The sequence below is a fragment of the Salpingoeca rosetta genome (assembly GCF_000188695.1).
Source record: "Salpingoeca rosetta unplaced genomic scaffold supercont1.39, whole genome shotgun sequence".
NCBI lineage: Eukaryota > Choanoflagellata > Craspedida > Salpingoecidae > Salpingoeca > Salpingoeca rosetta.
This window is the reverse complement of record NW_004754895.1, coordinates 184286-201523: the sequence shown is the minus strand read 5'-3', so window position 1 is coordinate 201523 and position 17238 is coordinate 184286. Positions and strand designations below refer to the sequence as shown.

The 17238-nt window shown below is 56.3% G+C and overlaps 4 protein-coding genes across 4 annotated transcripts in view; 2 read left to right on the top strand and 2 right to left on the bottom strand.

Annotated features, from left to right (window-relative positions):
- Positions 1–1632, bottom strand: part of PTSG_11086 (uncharacterized protein) — a gene marked incomplete at its 3' end in the record, with an annotated part of 5536 nt that extends 3904 nt beyond the window's left edge. Inside the window, exon 1 of the mRNA XM_004987948.1 lies at positions 80–1632. Coding sequence (XP_004988005.1) covers positions 80–948 — 869 coding nt within the window. The 5' untranslated portion in view covers positions 949–1632. The remainder of the gene's footprint in view (positions 1–79) is intronic.
- A 779-nt stretch (positions 1633–2411) lies between these two features.
- PTSG_11085 (uncharacterized protein) lies at positions 2412–9251 on the top strand (the record flags this gene model as incomplete). The annotated part of the gene is made up of 14 exons (XM_004987947.1): positions 2412–2492; positions 2684–2798; positions 3057–4195; positions 4608–4763; positions 4978–5051; positions 5270–5392; positions 5633–5803; positions 5963–6089; positions 6277–6396; positions 6689–6889; positions 7251–7341; positions 7667–7773; positions 8062–8171; positions 8385–9251. The coding sequence occupies 14 exons, from the start codon at positions 2412–2414 to the stop codon at positions 9130–9132; spliced, it is 3363 nt and encodes a 1120-aa protein (XP_004988004.1). The 3' UTR covers positions 9133–9251.
- A 46-nt stretch (positions 9252–9297) lies between these two features.
- On the bottom strand, positions 9298–11374 carry PTSG_11084 (radical SAM domain-containing protein). The gene has a single exon (XM_004987946.1). It carries the CDS (start codon positions 11162–11164, stop codon positions 9611–9613), a length of 1554 nt encoding a protein of 517 aa, XP_004988003.1. The 5' UTR covers positions 11165–11374; the 3' UTR covers positions 9298–9610.
- A 399-nt stretch (positions 11375–11773) lies between these two features.
- On the top strand, positions 11774–16570 carry PTSG_11083 (T-complex protein 1 subunit alpha; the record flags this gene model as incomplete). Its single annotated transcript, XM_004987945.1, has 13 exons — positions 11774–11846; positions 12097–12182; positions 12500–12604; positions 12824–12967; positions 13226–13316; positions 13550–13614; positions 13864–14061; positions 14386–14502; positions 14751–15041; positions 15236–15364; positions 15685–15854; positions 16077–16224; positions 16505–16570. 13 exons carry the CDS (start codon positions 11774–11776, stop codon positions 16568–16570), a joined length of 1683 nt encoding a protein of 560 aa, XP_004988002.1.
- Positions 16571–17238: the final 668 nt, after the last annotated feature.

Genomic DNA, 17238 nt, shown 5'->3' with positions numbered 1-17238 from the left:
CACGCACACACACACACACACACACACACACACACACACACACACGTGTCAGCACGCGCAAACGCACGCGCAAACGCACCTCTCGACGTTCATCTTCTTGAAGCGCCAGTGCTCGAGGTCGTTGAGGCGAATGCTGCCCTCCTTGCGCACTTTGTCGTAGTCCATCTCCGTATCGGCGTCTGGCAGCGCAACCATCACGTGCTCAAAAAAGACGACCATCTTCTTGTAGTCGTTCTTCTGCCTGGCGTCGGTGCCTGCAACGCGCAGGATGGACCGCAGCGACGGCGCTTCTTGCTGCTGCTCGTCCGCTGGGGCCCCACATGTCTTGCCGAGGAAGCGCTGCTCAAGTAGCTGCCGCTGGCAGCGAGCATGGTCGGCCAGGTCTGGCGTCTGCACCTCCGTCACGGGGACGCTCGGGTGCTCGTCCACAACGGCCGCCGTCTTCATGTGCTCAACAGCCACACACACAATCACAAATGTCTGTGGCACCTCCCACTCCGGGGTGGGTGGCGTGCTCGCGTCGACGGTGGCCGTGGGTGCGCTTGGCTCTTCCTGTTGCTGCGGCTGCGGCTGCGGCTGCGGCTCCAGCTCCTCTTCTTCTTCTTCGTCTTCTTCGCCGTCGTCGTCTTGTTCTTGTTCTTGGTCTTGGGGTTGTGGCTCCGCCTCCTGCTGCGTGGTCGTTGTCGACGCAGCCTCCTCGTCGTCAAAGGTGGGCGGGGGCGATGGCGGCGACGAGGTGGACTCAGGCGACATGCCTGCGTATCCGCTGTCTTGTCGCTGCTGCGCGTTGTCGCTGGCCTGGCCTTGCTTCGTGCCTCCTTGTTCTTCTTCTTCTTGCTGCTGCTGCTCTTGCTGCTCTTGTTGGTGGGGCTGTAGCGGCTCCTCACGGCCGCGGTTCGATGCAAGAAGCGCTGCTGTTGCGCTTCTTGTTGTACTTGTCGTCATCATGGTGCTGCTGCTGCTGCTTATGTTTCTGTGTCGATGTATACTCCAGCGTGGCGGTGACGGGGAGAATGGTGTCGGTCGTCGTTGTTTTGGTTGTTGTGGTTGCTGGTCGTGTTGTCGCACAACGACAAAAGGATGTGGAGCAATGTGCTTGTATTCGTGGTGATGTATGTGCTATGTGCTTGTGCGGTGGTCTCGATGCAAAATGCGCCGTGTGGGTTTGGCTGTGTCTGCGTCGGGGATGATCAAAGAGACTTTGCGGCGAAAACCGTTGGTTGTGGTGATAAGATACGGTCGATGAGTCAGGTGCGATGAATGCGCAGAAGAAGGGAATTGTTCACAGTCGTCGCCTTCCTGCTTGCTTCTTGTGATCAAACCTTCGCACTCTTCCCTTGCGTGCGTGTGCGTGTGGGTGTGTCAAAACTTGTTGGCTATTTGTGGCTTGCCGTGTGTGCTTGTTGCTGCTGGTGCGTGTTGTTGTGTCTTTCTTGATGATATCTGGTGGTGGTGTTGTGGCTCGTGAGGTCGCGCTGGTCGTCGACTCGTTGCTTCTCGCAGCTGTGGCTGATGAGATTGATTGATGAGTTGTCCCCAACGTCGCGTTGTGCGTTCGCCTCTCTTCGCTTCTTGCACACGCGCGCGTGTGTTTGTGTTTGTTTGGTTTTTTTGCCTGGTGGGTGTGGCAACGGCCACCAAAAATTATCTATTGTCGATTCCAGGTTGGGCGCGTAACTCCCATGGCGAATAATCAAGGAAATCAGCAACTAAAATTCTTACACAGTTTTCTGAGGCCTCTTGCATAACTGTTGGAAAACATGGTCAGACATGAAAAAAGAATGATCGCGACACGACAGTTAAAAATGCAGTGATGGAGGACAACGCTGGTGATGGAGATGGTGGTGGAGTTGGTAGAGGGGACAGCAGGGATGAAGCAACGGACATGGTTGGGAGGGGGACGGCGTACACAGCAAGAGCAGCAACAGCTACAGCTACAGGAAGCAGGGTGGGGAGAGGAGGCAGAGCGGGGAGAGGAGGCAGAGCTGGGAGAGGAGGCAGAGCGGGGAGAGGAGGCAGAGCGGGGAGAGGAGGCAGAGCGGGGAGAGGAGTCAGCGAGGTGGTGGCATCTCACGACGACGACGACGACAAAGACGACGACGACGATGCTGATGATGACGACGACGACGACGACGACGATGCTGATGATGATGATGATGATGATGATGATGATGATGATGATGATGATGATGATGATGATGATGATGATGATGATGAGTACGACGAGACAGCGCCGCTGTTATCAATTCAGGTTGATGCATTGGAATCGCCTGGACTGCGTGAGGGCATCGCACCAGCACCAAACAACGATACCGCTATCAACACCGACAACAACAACAGCAGTGATAACGACAGCGAAACCAGTGCACGGCGACGACGGTACTACTTCTTCGCATCTACCGGCAGTCACAATGACAACGGCGACTCTAGCGCAAGGCGGAAGCATCCGGGCTACTACGCATCCATTCCCGCATCCAGGGGATGGGATGACGGTACTGGTCCCAGCTCCAGTCGGCACTCTCGCAACACTGCCAATGAACAACACTCACAACAGCAGCACACACACCAACAACACTCACAACAACAGCACTCACAACAACAGCACCCACAACAGCACGGCACGTACCCTCACACTCATCCTGACACAGTTACTCACACGCACCCCACCTACGACACCTCCCAGCAATACGCACATCAGCACAACCTGTATGACTTCTTCAGCGCCTCCGACAACAGCGATCACAATGATGATGATGATGATGATGACGATGATGATGATGATGATGGCAACGCAAGCAGTGCGTGGCGACGACGTAGTCGTGGACGCTTCGGCCACAATGGCACCAGCCAACAGCCACTACAAGCAGCAACTGCACCACAACACCAGCGATACCAACAGCCACAGCCACAGCCACGTCAGCAGCGGTCACAACAAACACCGCGCAGGAAGAGGCGCTGGTGGTATCCCTCGAGCTCTGATGACGATGTGCTGATCAACAGCAGCTGGGCTGACGATGTTGCTGCCTTTCACAACGGTGATGATGGAGGTGACGCAGGTGATGCTGTTGTTGCTGGCATGGGCGATACTGCCACTACTGCTACGACTGCTGCCACTGCTACGACTGGAACGACTGGTGTTGCTGATGCTGCTGATGATGACGATGATGATCGGCCTCACGGTTACGATGCTTGGGCCAACAGCGGGCGATTCGATCGTGAATATGACGAAGCGAGCAGCGTTGGGCCTGGCGGGCGGCTGGATGACGAGCAAGGCGGTGGGTGGGCAAGCATGTCCACGAGCATCAACATCGAGACGCCGCAGCAGGTGTTCTTTGAGGGCCACGACTTTCGCGTGTTGCGGCTGCGGTGGGAGGAGGCGTCCATCTTCCTCATGGAGGGCGAAAACAACATCAAGTTTGACCTGCACCCGGCAAACAAGCGCGAGCTCGTCGCCTTTCTCCGCGTGCACAGCACCATCCTCAAGCTGCTTGACCTCTTTGCCGCCCTCTTTATCATGGCGCTGGCCATATGCGAGTGGCCCGCTGTCCGGACGCCGTTTGGTGTGCTCCCACCGCGCCAGCAGTCGCTGGTTGAGCTTGGCTGCCTGCTTGTGCTGCTGGTCAAGCCGTTCTTCACCATGCAGTGGCTTGGCGTGCGCCGCATGCTGCTGCGCTCGCGCGGGTGGATTCGCGTGGGCATCATCCTGGCCGCGGGCATCGAGTGTGTTGTCATGCTCATCCAGAACGACTTCCACTTTCGCATTACCCGCATGTTTCGCTCCTTCTTCCTCATCGACAGCCCGTACAACACTGGCATGCGGCGCGTGCTGCGCGAAATCCTGCAGGCGCTCCTGCCCATCTTGGATGTGCTCCTCCTCTACATGTTCTTCATCTTCATCTTTGCTGTTATCGCCTTTTATGCGTTTGCGGGCGTGAGTGATGACTGGTCCTTTGCCACGCTCAAGGACTCGTTTGTCAGCCTGTTTGTGCTGGTCACCACCGCCAACTACCCCGACATCATGATGCCGGCCTACAGCCAGTCCCCTTGGGCGTTTCTCTTCTTCTTCGCCTACCTCGTCATCTGCCTCTACTTCCTTCAGAACCTCCTCCTCGCTGTGGTCTACGATCAGTTTCGCAACCAGGAGCTCATCAAGTTCAAGAAGCTCTTCTACCACAAGCGCCAGGGCATCAGACTCGTGCGTGCCCGCTGGTTGTGTGTGATTGCGCGCGCGTGTGTGTATGAATTGTGATTGTGTGATTGTGTATGGTTGTGATTTTGTGATTGTGTATGGTTGTGATTGTGTGATTGTGTGATTGTGTATGGTTGTGATTGTGTGATTGTGTGTGTGATTGTGTGTGTGTGTTTGGATGACAAGCATTGTCACCTGCTGGTTATCTGTGTGTTTTGATAATGACGACTTTCCAAGCCCACTCCCCTTCCCTCTCTTTATCCAGCTCCCACCAAGCTCATCTCCTTCTTACACACAACACAACACGCACACATACATGCATGTACACACACAACACACACACACACACACACACACACACACACACACACACACACACACACACACACACACACACACACACATCACCCACTGGCAGGCGTACCGGCTGCTGAAGGATGACCGGTGTGGAGGCATCCCATACAGCAGTTTCCGCGGCATGATGCGCTTTCGACGCCCGCGCGCACGCGATATCGACGTTCGCCTCCTCTTCCTCGCACTCAACAAGAGCAACTCCGACGCCCTGAATCTCGAGGTGAGCATGAGTGAGTGAGTGAGTGAGTGAGTAAGTGAGTGAGTGAGTGAGTGAGTGAGTGAGTGAGTGAGTGTGAGTGTGTGAGTGTGTGTGTGTGTGTGAGTGAGTGAGTGAGTGAGTGTCTGTGCATTCTGTGTATAATTGTGCGTATTCTCACGCACATGTGCCTCCGTGACCGCCTGCCATGATTGCGTTTCTTCCCCTGCACTGCCAGGAATTTTACAGCTTCTATGATGCAGAGAATCTAACGTGGGAGAAGACGCCTTCCGAGGTGCACCCGGCAGAGAGGTGAGCACGTTCCGATGGGCGCTGTCGTGCTTTGCCAATCACTAGCTTATGAGTGGCTTTTGCTCTGTGTTTGAGTGGGGGAGGGGAGGCTTCAACAACATTCACATTCACACGCACACACATAAACACACACACACACACACACACACACACACACACACACACACACACACACACACACACACACACACACACACACACACACACACACACAACAGCCACGTGGCGTATGAGCGGCGGCGGTGGAAGCGGTGGTTGAATGCGCTCGAGAGCGGAATCGGACGCGCCGTCCGCCATCCACATTTCGAAACGCTTGTTGACGTCGTCGTCGTCGTGAACACGTGCGCATGGCCAAGATGCCGAGGGTGTCGGGAGGTTGTCGGGAGGGCGTGTGATTGAATGGGGAGGGGGAGGTGTGTTACGCGCATGGTGTTGTGGGCTCTTCTCACGCTCGAACTCACGTGCTGCCACACACTTGCTTGCGTGATTGCACGTCCGCACACACACACACACACATACACACATACACACACACACACACACACACACACACACACACACACACACACACACACACACAGGGTTGTGATTGTGTACAACGCGACAATCACGGATTCCCACCACGCCCACAAGGGCAGCTTTGCCCGCATTGAGGAGGCGGATTTTGCGTTTCTCGCATTCTATTGGGTGGAGATTGCCCTCAAACTCTTCACGCTGGGGCCGCTTGCATACTTTCGCAGCGGCTGGAACCAGTGAGTGCAGCCTGTGCCTACTCCCATGTCATGTTGATGGGTTTTGCTTGCATCGTCTGATGCCGCATTTGCTTGCGCGCACCTGCATGCTTGTGAGAGTGTCTGGTTTCACCATATGGCTTTGTGTGCATGTGCGCGCGCGTTTGCATGTTGGTGCAGGTTTGACTTTATCGTGACGCTGCTGGGAACAGTGGGCGTATTCGTGCGTGTGCAAATTAGCCTCTTTGTTTCGCTTCGACAGCTCCGTGTGCTGCGTCTCTTCAAAGTCAAGCGCCGCTTTCGCCAGGTGTCGTATGAGTGCGTGCGTGCGTGTGTGCTGCAGGCGCGCGTGTGTGTATCTCTGTTGTGTGGGCATGCGTGTGCATGCGTGTCCGCATTTCTGTTGTGTGTGTGCGTGTGTGTGCAGCTGAACTGCCCACGTCTCCCCACCATCGCCATCTTCATCATTACCAACACCTGCGATACGATGGCAGGTCCTGGGTACAATCTTGAGCCTCATCCCGAGTCTGGCAAGCATGGTCATGGTTCTCTTCACTGTGTTCTACTCGTTCTCCGTCCTGGGCATCGACCTCTATGCCGGCAAAATATACAAGGTGCGCCACTGTGTGCATTGCCCTTGCTTCATGGGTGTGTGTGTGTGTGAATGTGTGTGCGTGTGTGTGTGTGCGTGTGTGCGTGTGTGTGTGTGTGTGCGTGTGTGTGTGTGTGTGTGCTCATGCACATGTATGTGTGTCCGTGGAGCTTTGATGTGCGGATTTTGTTGCCGTTTGCACACGTTCATTCCACGCCTTTCCAACCTCTCATCCCTTCTCACCTTGCCCACCTCCACGTCTTGCTTCCCTCTCACCCCCTTCAACCCCATGCCCGTCCTCCCCGCGCGGTCAGGGCTGCTGCGGCCCCATGTTCAGCGGTGAAACGAGTTCGCAACGCTACTACCTCAACAACTTTGACAACATCTTCCGCAGCTTTGTGACGCTGTTTGAGCTGATGGTGGTCAACAACTGGTTCATCATCATGGATGGTGTTGTGCACGTCACCAGCGAGTGGTCGCGCATCTACTTCATGCTCTTCTACATCATCGTCGTGGTGCGTGAAGAACGGGGCCGTATGTGTGTGAGGGAGAGACAGAGAGAGAGAGTGAGTGAGTACACATGTGTGTGTGTGAGTGAGTGTGTGAGTGTGTGTTTGAGTGTGAGAGGGTGTGTGAGTGAGTGTGTGTGAGTGAGTGAGTAAGTGAGTGAGTGAGTGAGTGAGAGCGTGGGTGATGTGAGTGAGTGAGTGAGTGAGTGAGTGAGTGAGTGAGTGAGTGTGTGTGTGTGAGTGTGTGTGCGCGCGTGTGTGCGTGAATGGGCGAAGATGTTCCCTTTGTATCGGATGCATGCTCTCATTTCTCGCACACTTACTGACTGTGTGTCTCTCGCACAATTCCCACACAACAACACACCAGAACATTGTGCTGAATGTGGTGATTGCGTTTGTGTTGGAGACGTTCCGGTCCCGCATGAACTTTGAGCGAACATTTGACGAGGAACTTGGACGTATGTCACAGATATGCATTGCCATTGTCGTTCTTGGATGTGTTGGACTGCCTTGATCCCTGTTGTAATGGCGTGCTCCAGGGACTTTCACACACGTGCATGCACAAACGCGCTCATCATGCACAACGCGCATCTGCGCACATGCACACCAGACACACACACACACACACACACACACACACACACACACACACACACACACACACACACACACACACACACACACACGCATGTAAACATGCACACCACTCCTTCACGCTCGATCAATGTGCTCACTCGTCCACAACCCACCACCATCGTCACATTCCCCCCCCTGCACCACCAGCGGAGAGCCTGGCGGAGGCGGAGGTGGTGATGACGGCTGGCGAAGCGCTGCGGTTCACGCGTGACACACGCGTGGAGAACAGACTCAGGCGCATGGGCGAAACACACGTGCGTTGCCTGCTGGCCGTGCTGCTTAGTGCTGCTTAGTGCTGCTTACTGCTGGTGTCGTTGATCTGTGCTGCGTTGCGCGTATTGTCAACGTTGCTGTACTGTGGCATTGTCACAAGGCAAATCGTGAAGCGTGCCCTTTGGAGCAACCTTCCACATCCCACTTGCCTCCTGCACTCATGCACTCACGCACTCACGCACTCACGCACTCACTGAACCTTCACCACGTGTGCACCGCTCATCTCTCCATCCTCCGCGCCACCCGTTTCACTTCTTGTCGTTCTGCAGTGGGTGCGGTTTGTTGGGCGGCGGCCAAAGACGATGGAAGACTGTCAAGTCAGACTCTTCCAAGCAGAAGTGAAATCCTGGGCAGATCGCGACCAAGTGCTGCGCACAAGGTGTGTGTGTATGTGTATGTGTGTGTATGTGTGTGTATGTGTGTGTATGTGTGTGTATGTGTGTGTATGTGTATGTGTGTGTGTGAATGTGTGAATGTGTGTGCGCGCGCAATTGCGTGTGAACGATAGGATCAACGACATGCTAGGTGAGCCCTGACCTTTCATCCCATCACCACCATCACGCATATCCACCACCACGTATCACGACCACAGCATGATCCCGACTGGCCGGCGCGCGGACGGCGATGTGCGGGTTGGGCGCCCGCGCCGCGTTATGGCACTGCACACCTCCCTCGATGCAGTTGGCAGCACACGCGAGCCCACGAACGTGCTCACTGCCATCATGGGCGATGCCGTGGAGAGGATACCGTGGGCGTTTCCATCGCAGCAGCGGCTGATTCTGGACGCGGTGGGGCGGAGGCACGTGCTGCCTGTGGCGGGTGGTATTGGCGGCGGTGTTGGTGATGATGACGATGATGATGGTGGTGGTGGTGATTTTGATGAGGACTTTGATGATGACGGCAACGCGTATGGTGAAGATGCATTTGGTGTCGGTGTGGGTGGTGGTGTGGGTGGCGTGAGCGTCAACAGCGTCTTTCGTGATGGTGGTGGTCGACTGCGGAGGAGGAGAAGAGCACGACGGCAGCGCGGGGTGCTGTCTCCGTTGTCTGAAGGCAGCGAGACTGCTTTCACCGAAACCACCGACGACGACGACGACGATGATGGCGATGGTGTTGGTGGTGTTGGTGGTGGTGTGCAGCCACGAGGTGGGCGTTGTGCTGTGCCGGTCACAGACGCAACAGGCAACCAACGCCACGGTGCTGGTGCTGGTGATGACGATGACGATGAAGTGGTACAATCATTGCTGGCTCGTGCACAGCGGCTGTCAGGGGGCCAGCGCGCTGCATTCGTCCGCGCCCTCACACACGGGCACCAGGAGCAGCGACAACACACACAATGACAACAACAACAACAGCAACAACAGCAGCAGCAGCAACAACACGAACAACATCAACAAGAACCAGCAGCAGTAGTGCTGGTTGTGGGTTTGCTTGTCACGTGTCGCGTCAGTTTGTAAGCAAACGTGCAATGGCACATGTCCGTGTGCATTGTACGTCCTAGGTCTCGTGGTTGTGTTGGTATAATTTGGCCTAGCTTTGTCAGGATGAAACGAATGAAAACATGTCCTTTATGTAACAGCAAAACGGTCCAGTCAGCGCTGGGCCAAGAAGAGCCAATGAGAGAAGAGAATGAGCAAATACAACACGCAATGAGAGAGAGAGAGAGATGCATAATGAAGCTAAAGCGGCACAACACACGCGTCAACGTTCACACACATGCACAACCAACACATGTTCAAGCATACTTCCACACACGCAAAGATCATCACATCACAGCACGCACGTCACAACACACACGCACACACACATGTCCACACGTCATTGCTGCTTGCTGTGCTGCTGTGAGATGAGGAAAAGCTTGAAGAGCAAGCGAATGCCTGCAAGCACAAAGAAGACAATGAGTGCATATGTAACGCGGTTGTCCAGGCCGGCAATCAGGCGCTCCTGCGCATCTGTTGTGCGAATGGTTGTCTTCAGTCGCTGCGACGCAACGCCACTCCGCGCGTCGTTACGATTCCTCATCGCCTCCACCTTCTCCGCTGTCGTTTGTGCCTTGGCCTGCGTGTCCGTTGCCTGTCCGCCCACGCGGCGGCGAAGTGAGCTTCCGCGGGCCGTTGCACTGCTCGCATCACCCGCACCGCTGTTGCTGTTGTCTGAGCGCCCAAGCTGGAACATGTCCTCGATGTCTGTTGGCTGGCACGCACCGCCGCCTGTGCCCGCGGTGGCGCCGTTGTTCCTCTGGGAGGAGATGACGAGCTGCCCGCACGCCGCGTTGACGTCCTGGCCAAGCTCCTGCCGCACAATCGTGCGCAGGTCATACTCGCGCAGCACCGCGTTGAACTTCTCCAGCGTCTCCGAGGACGGCGCCTTGTAGTCGTGCGGCACGTCTGTTGGGTTGTACGGGATGACATTGAGGATGACCTCCCGCCCCTCCAGGAGACGCCCGAGCTGGTGCGCCACCTCCTCCGACGAGTTGACGTTGTCGATGAGGACGTACTCGATGAGCACGTGCGACTTGCGCGAGGCCACCTGCGAGCGGTGCTCGATGAAGTTGTCCATGGCCGCCATGATACGGTCAATGTGCCACGCCTTGGCCGTGGGCACAATCTGCGCCCGCAGCTCCTGCGTTGGCGCGTGCAGGGAGAGCGCCAGGCCAACCTGCGGGATGTCCTCGGCCATCTTCAGCATCTTGGGCACGACGCCGACCGTGGACACGGCGATGCGCGAGGGCGAGAGGCTGAAGCGCTGCACGTCCGTCATGCCCCTGACGGCCATGACGACGGCGTCGTAGTTGTCCAGGGGCTCGCCCATGCCCATGAAGACGACGTTGCGGATCTTCTCCACGGTGTTTGCGTGGTAGAGCTGCTCCAGGATCTCGCCCGCGGTGAGGTTGCTGAGCAGGCCCATGGTGCCAGTGGCGCAGAAGGTGCAGCCCATCTTGCAGCCGACCTGCGAGGACACGCACACGGTGGCGCGCTCCTTGCTGGCAAACACGGTTTCGCCGTCCTCTGTGCGGCGCTGGCGGTCCGAGGGGAAGTTGCGCAGCTCCACGCGGCCGTAGCGCATGATCACCGTCTCCACCAGCGCGCCGTCCTGCAGGCGGATGAGTAGCTTGGTGGTGGACTCGTCCGCGGACGTCTTGAAGCTCTCCAGCTTGGACGTGGTGATGACAAACTTCTCCTTGACAAGCTTGTACAGCGCCTTGGGCAGCTCCGGGATCTCCTCCACGTCCGTGACGCCCCTGGCGATGATGTGTCGCCACATCTTGTAGGCGTGCTTGTGGTTGATGCCCAGCTTGGTGCATTCCTCCAGAACCAGGCCTTCATCAAGCAGCGGCATCGGGTGCAGCCTCCGCTTCATCGACGGCGCCATCGTGCGTTTTGGTGCGTTGTGTTGTGTTGTGTTGTGTTGTGTTGTGTTGGGAAGAGGTGTTGGGGGGGGTTTGGTGGAGGGGGGGGGGGTTTGGTGGAGGGGGGAGGTTAGGCATGGGAGCACGATGAGAGTGGATGCTTGTGTGCGTGTGTTTGTGTGTGTGGTTTGCACGCTGCACGCCGCTGTTTGTCTCCCTGCTGCTGCTTGTTGCTTCTCAGCTTATGCATTCACCACGTGCACATTCCCAATTTTCTACACAGCGGCATTTCACGGAAGACGTTCGGTAAGTTTCCTCTGCCCACGAGAGCCCAACTGGCAACGACGACGAAAAAAGCACCAACAGCCACACCAACCAACAAACCAACCCACCAACCACACGACCGCACAACACACCTTGCTTGTACTCCCCGCTTGTTGGTCGTTGTTGTTGTCGTTGTCATCGTCGCAGCCATCCATCTATCCCTCTGTCTTGTCTCACGACGAATCACCTTTGCGTTCCTTCCTTCCTTTTGGAATCCCTGATCAACAACCAAAGCAGACAAAACCCACCACCCTTCTGCACCTTCTTCGTAAGCAGCAACCAACCACAACAGCCACACAACAAGCATCATGTCTCAGGCACAGAAGCAGCTTGCGCTCGGCGGAGAGCGTGTCTCTGGCGCTGAAGTTCGCTCCCAGAACGGTGAGTCGTGTGTTGTGTGTGTGTGTTGTGTGTGTTGTGTGTTGTGTGTTGTGTGTGTTGTGTGTGGTGTGTGTTGTGTGGTGTGTGTGTGGGTGTGGGTGCGTCCTTGCTTGTGTTATCGAATGGCGATGCAGGGGCGGTTGCGATGCGTCGTTGTGTCTGGTTCACGTGGGATCGTGCTGCAGTGGGGGAGCACGTGATGCGATTGTTTGCTGATGATCGGTTGTGCTGGGACGCTTGCGCACTGCAGTGATGGCGGCCGTTGCCGTTGCAAACGTCGTCAAGAGCTCCCTTGGCCCCGTTGGCCTTGACAAGATGCTCGTCGACGATGTCGGCGTACGTTGCTTGCTGCTCTTGATCGATCGGTGTGGCAGGGGGAGAGGTTGACCTCGTCGATTGTTCGAGGGATGGGTGGGGAAGGGGAGCGAGGCGGAATGTGGGCGTAAGCGTGTCAGCGTGTGCACACACGTGCAATCGTGGGCGCGAACGCGAAACCGTTTGTACCACACTCGGCGCCAGCAACAGCAACAGCAACAGCACCGATGCCAATACACTTTCCACAGCCACTCACCATTATGATCCTGTGTACTGCTTCTTGCTGCCTTGCCTCCCCACTCGGTTTGATCTGCCATCATTGCGTGGGTCCACAACAGGATGTCACAGTTACAAACGATGGTGCCACCATCCTGCAGCTGCTCGAGGTGGAGCACCCTGCAGGCAAGGTTCTCGTTGAGCTTGCCGATCTCCAGGACCAGGAGGTGGGGTCATTCGTGGCAATCGTGTGTTGTGATGGCTGTCATCTTCTGCATGCGCAGTTACATTCATGCATTCACGTGCCAGAGCGATCTTGACGTGCCATGCGTCCCCGTGGGGATTGGGGGGTCTACACACACGTGCATGTTTCGTTCAACTCACATATTTGTGGTTGTGTGTGTGTGCGTGATTGCTGTTATGATCCCCGTGATCGCAATTTCCAGGTTGGTGATGGCACGACCAGTGTCGTGATTGTTGCGGCAGAGCTTCTCAAGTCTGCAGAGAAGCTTGTGAAGAACAACGTGCACCCCACGTCCATCATCGCTGGTTACCGTCTTGCCTGCAAGGAGGCCGTCAAGTTCATCCAGGTACAGACATGCGTGTTTGTTTGCGTGTGTGTGTGTGTTTGTGTTGCGTGTTTGTGCGTGTGCGTGTGTGTGTGTGTTTGTGTGTGTGTGTGTGTGTATGTGCAAATTCGCTTTCGCATGTGCAGTCTTGTGCCGACAGTCACCCACATGCACGCAAAGATGCACCAGCCCCAAACGATCGCGCCCCGCCTTTCACCGTCTCACGGTTGTTCCCTGCCTCCCCTTTTCCTTGCCCTTCCCCCCACCCCCAACTGCCAGGACACCATGAGCGTGCCCACTGCGGATCTTGGCCGCGAGGCGCTCATCAACGCCGCTAAGACCTCCATGTCCAGCAAGATCATCGGCTCCGGTTCGTTCCATGCGTTGATGCTGTCCTCGTTTGTGCGTTTCGTCTGCTGTCGTGTGCGTGTCCTGTTGTGTTGTGCAACTTGGTGTTGTGTGTGCAGTTTGCAGTGCGCTGGGTGCTCAAGCGTGCTTTCGTGGCCACACGAGGGTTTGGCACCTGGTGATTGCACTGCCGCCTCCTTTCCGATCAACTGCCCCTTGCTCACTGGCTTCTATGGTCCTGTTTACTGTGCGCAGAGTCGGACTTTTTCGCCTCGCTCGTCGTCGACGCCATGAACGCCGTCAAGCGCGTCAACTCAAAGGTGCCTGCGTGTGTGCGTGTGCTCATGTGCGTGTGTGCTCATGTGCGTGTGTGCGTTTGCGGATGCGTGTGTGTGTGTGTGTGTGCTCGTGTACGTGTGTGCTCGTGTGCGTTTGCGGATGCAATAGTGCCCGCCCACACATAACACCTCCGGGGGCGCGGTTCGTCGTCACCCGTCGCGACTGTCTCTAACGTCATACGATCGTCCCGTCCCCACCCATATTCATCCTCGCACGCGACCACGACACAGGGCAAGGCCAAGTACAACGTGAAGAACGTGAACGTGCTCAAGGCCCACGGCGGCCGCGCAAAGGAGAGCCGCCTGATTGACGGGTACGCCCTCAACTGCACCATTGGCTCCCAGGCCATGCCCAAGCACGTGGCCAACGCCAAGATTGCCTGCCTGGACATGAACCTCCACAAGGCCCGCATGAAGCTCGGCGTGAACGTACGTGTTGACACAAGCACAAGCACATGCAATGCGCACATCAACTCCGACGTGCCATACAAAACATGTCAGCATGCGTGTTTGCATTCTTGTCGGTCGAAGCTGTGCCTGTAGATCTTTGTGCTTGTAGATCTTTGTTCTTCCTCTCTTTCCTGTGCGCCTCCACCACCACAACAGCCCCCCAACAACCAACAACTAACAACAACGACGACCACGACCACCATGACCACCATGACTCGCCACAACCACACCTCAATCGCCACAACACCACCACACCACCACCTCACGTCGCCATGCGCAATTGTTGCGCACTGCGCATTTCAGGTTGTTGTGTCGGATCCCGAGAAGCTGGACGCCATCCGGCAGCGCGAGGCCGACATCACAAAAGAGAGGATAGGGAAGATTCTCGCAACAGGCGCAAACGTCATCCTCACCTCCCAGGTGCCCGCGCCGTCCGGCTTTTTGGTTGCTTGCATGGCGTCACGTCCAAATCACCCGATACTGCTGCTGTCGCTTGCAGTTTCCTTGCCGCTTCTATGTGTTTTTCCGTGTCGTGTCTCGTTTGTTTTGTTTCACCAACGGTTTATCTCTCAACCTCAACCCTGTTTCTTTCATGTCCATCCACGTTGCCTCACCCAACGCCTCCCCTGTTCATTTGGTTTTGTGTTTGCGGCTGTTCACCTGTGCAGGGCATTGACGACCTGTGCCTCAAGTACTTTGTTGAGGCCGGCGTGATGGCTGTTCGCCGTGTGGCCAAGGACGACCTGAAGCGCATTGCCCGCATGACGGGCGCCACCATTGTCATGTCCATGGCAAACCTCGAGGGCGACGAGACGTACGACGCCTCCAACCTGGGCCAGGCCGAGGCCGTCACCCAGGAGCGCGTCTCCGATGACGAGCTCATCATTGTGCACAAGCCAAAGGCCAAGTCCTCCTCCTCCATCATCCTCCGCGGCGCCAACACCTTCATGCTCGACGAGGTATGTGTGCGTGTGCGTGTGCGTATGTGTGCGTGCGTGCGTGCTTCTGTGCATGCGTTTCTTCTAGCCATTGTGCGTTGTTGCCATGTGTCGCTATTCCATGCATCATCTGTGCGCCCCCTTCTCCCAGCCTCTCTTGACCCCCACGCGTATGTCTCTTCCTTCCCCCCGGTCTCCCGTCCCTCGCTTGCTAGATGGAGCGTGCGGTGCACGATGCACTGTGCGTTGTGAAGCGCGTGCTCGAGTCGAAGACGCTGGTCCCCGGCGGCGGCGCCGTCGAGACTGCCCTCTCCGTCTACCTCGAGAACTTTGCCACCTCCCTTGTACGTCCACCAAGCCGCGCAGTGATTGTTCTCCCTCCTCCTTGCTTGGCGTTGTGGATGGAGTGTTGTTGTGCCGTCGTTCTGACGCGCGTTCATCTTCCATGCTCGCATCCTTCCCACCATTACGCCTTCTCACCACAAACACACACACACACCTGACACACGCACCTGACACACACACACACACACACACACACACCTGACACACACCTGACACACACACACACCTGACACACACACACACACACACACACCTGACACACACCTGACACACACACGCACACACACACACACATACTCTGTACCCCTCTCGATTGTAGAGCTCGCGGGAGCAGCTTGCCATTGCTGAGTTTGCGCACGCGATGCTTGTGATTCCCAAGACGCTTGCTGTCAACGCGGCCTGCGACGCAACAGAGCTTGTCGCCCGCATGCGCGCCTTCCACAACGCATCCCAGATTGACCAGAGCAAGGAGGCCCACAAGTGGTGCGGGTTTTGGAGTGCCTGCTATCCTTTGTCTGGTGTTTTGTTTGTTCGTGCTGTCGGTGTCAGTAGTAAGGTGGTGGTGGCCGTTTCGCTGTCTGGATGTAAGTGTCCAAGTGCAACGCGAAGCCCACGATCGATGAGGCACAACAAACGCTCACGCACATGCTTGCTTTCTCTCTCGCACACACACACACACACACACTCTCTCTCTCGTTTGTGCACCGCCAGGATTGGGCTTGACCTGACTGGCAACGGGGTGCGCGACAACCTCAAGGCCGGCGTTGTTGAGCCTGCGATGAGCAAGGTGAAGAGCCTCAAGTTTGCAACAGAGGCTGCCATCTCCATCCTCCGCATCGACGACTACATCAAGATGACGGTATGATCATCCACCGGCATGGGGCCTTCATGTGGTGCAGCTGCATATCCAACAAAAAAAGAAATATCCAACACACACACACACACACACAGAGACACACACACACACACACACACACACACACACAGAGAGACACAAACACACAGAGACACAGACACAGACACACACACACACACACATACACGCGCACGCGCACGCACACCCTGTTCACTCCTCACGTTGCTCCTTCTTTCTGTCTCACCCCCTTCTCCTTGTCTGGCCCATGTCAACACGTGTGCAGCCCAAGCAGGAGGGCGAGGGCGGTAGCTACCACGACGCCGTTGCCAGCGGTGCCATCCAGGGCTAGGTCACATCACTCCTCTCCCCCCCCCCCCCAAATCTCCAACCTACTTGTTGCCTACGATTTTGCTTCCACTATCAATGTGCTGTGTGGTGTTGTAGTCGTGCCTGTCTTGTCATCCCTGTCCAGTTTGTGTTTCTCAGTATGCTTGGCTTTGTTGCTGTCGTCGTCGTTGGTGTTGGTGTTGTTGGTGCGTACTAGTGTGTTGTATGGGCTTGAGACGACCACCTGAGCGGTTTATTTGATCGTGGCTGGTGGCGATGATGATTGATGGTGTAGCGATGACAACATGAAACAAACCAGACCAGAGACGTGACATTGAACAGCGGCGCAACCGAATACGCAACAAGCAAGGAGAGACGTGAAAGTAAAGCACGCTGGCACAACACCAAAGCAGCCAATGCAAGCAAATGGTGGACGTGGCCATGACAGAAAGCAGGGGAGGGGGGGGGGGTTGGTTGGTGTAACATCAACACAACGACGGGGGTTGGTCGCTAGTTGTTGGCGAGCTTTGCAAACTCCCCGGCCTGGCGGTGGATCTCCTGCCGAAGCCTGAAGAGTTGTTTGGTGTGTGTGTGTGTGTGTGTGTGTGTGTGTGTGTGTGTGTGTGTGTGTGTGTGTGTGTGTGTGTGTGTGTGTGTGTGTGTGTGTAGTAGTAGAGGGACGAGAGTGAA

Bases quoted from the DNA above. Each gene is read 5' to 3' on its own strand.
- PTSG_11084 (XM_004987946.1), bottom strand. From the start codon at position 11,164: ATGGCGCCGTCGATGAAGCGGAGGCTGCACCCGATGCCGCTGCTTGAT.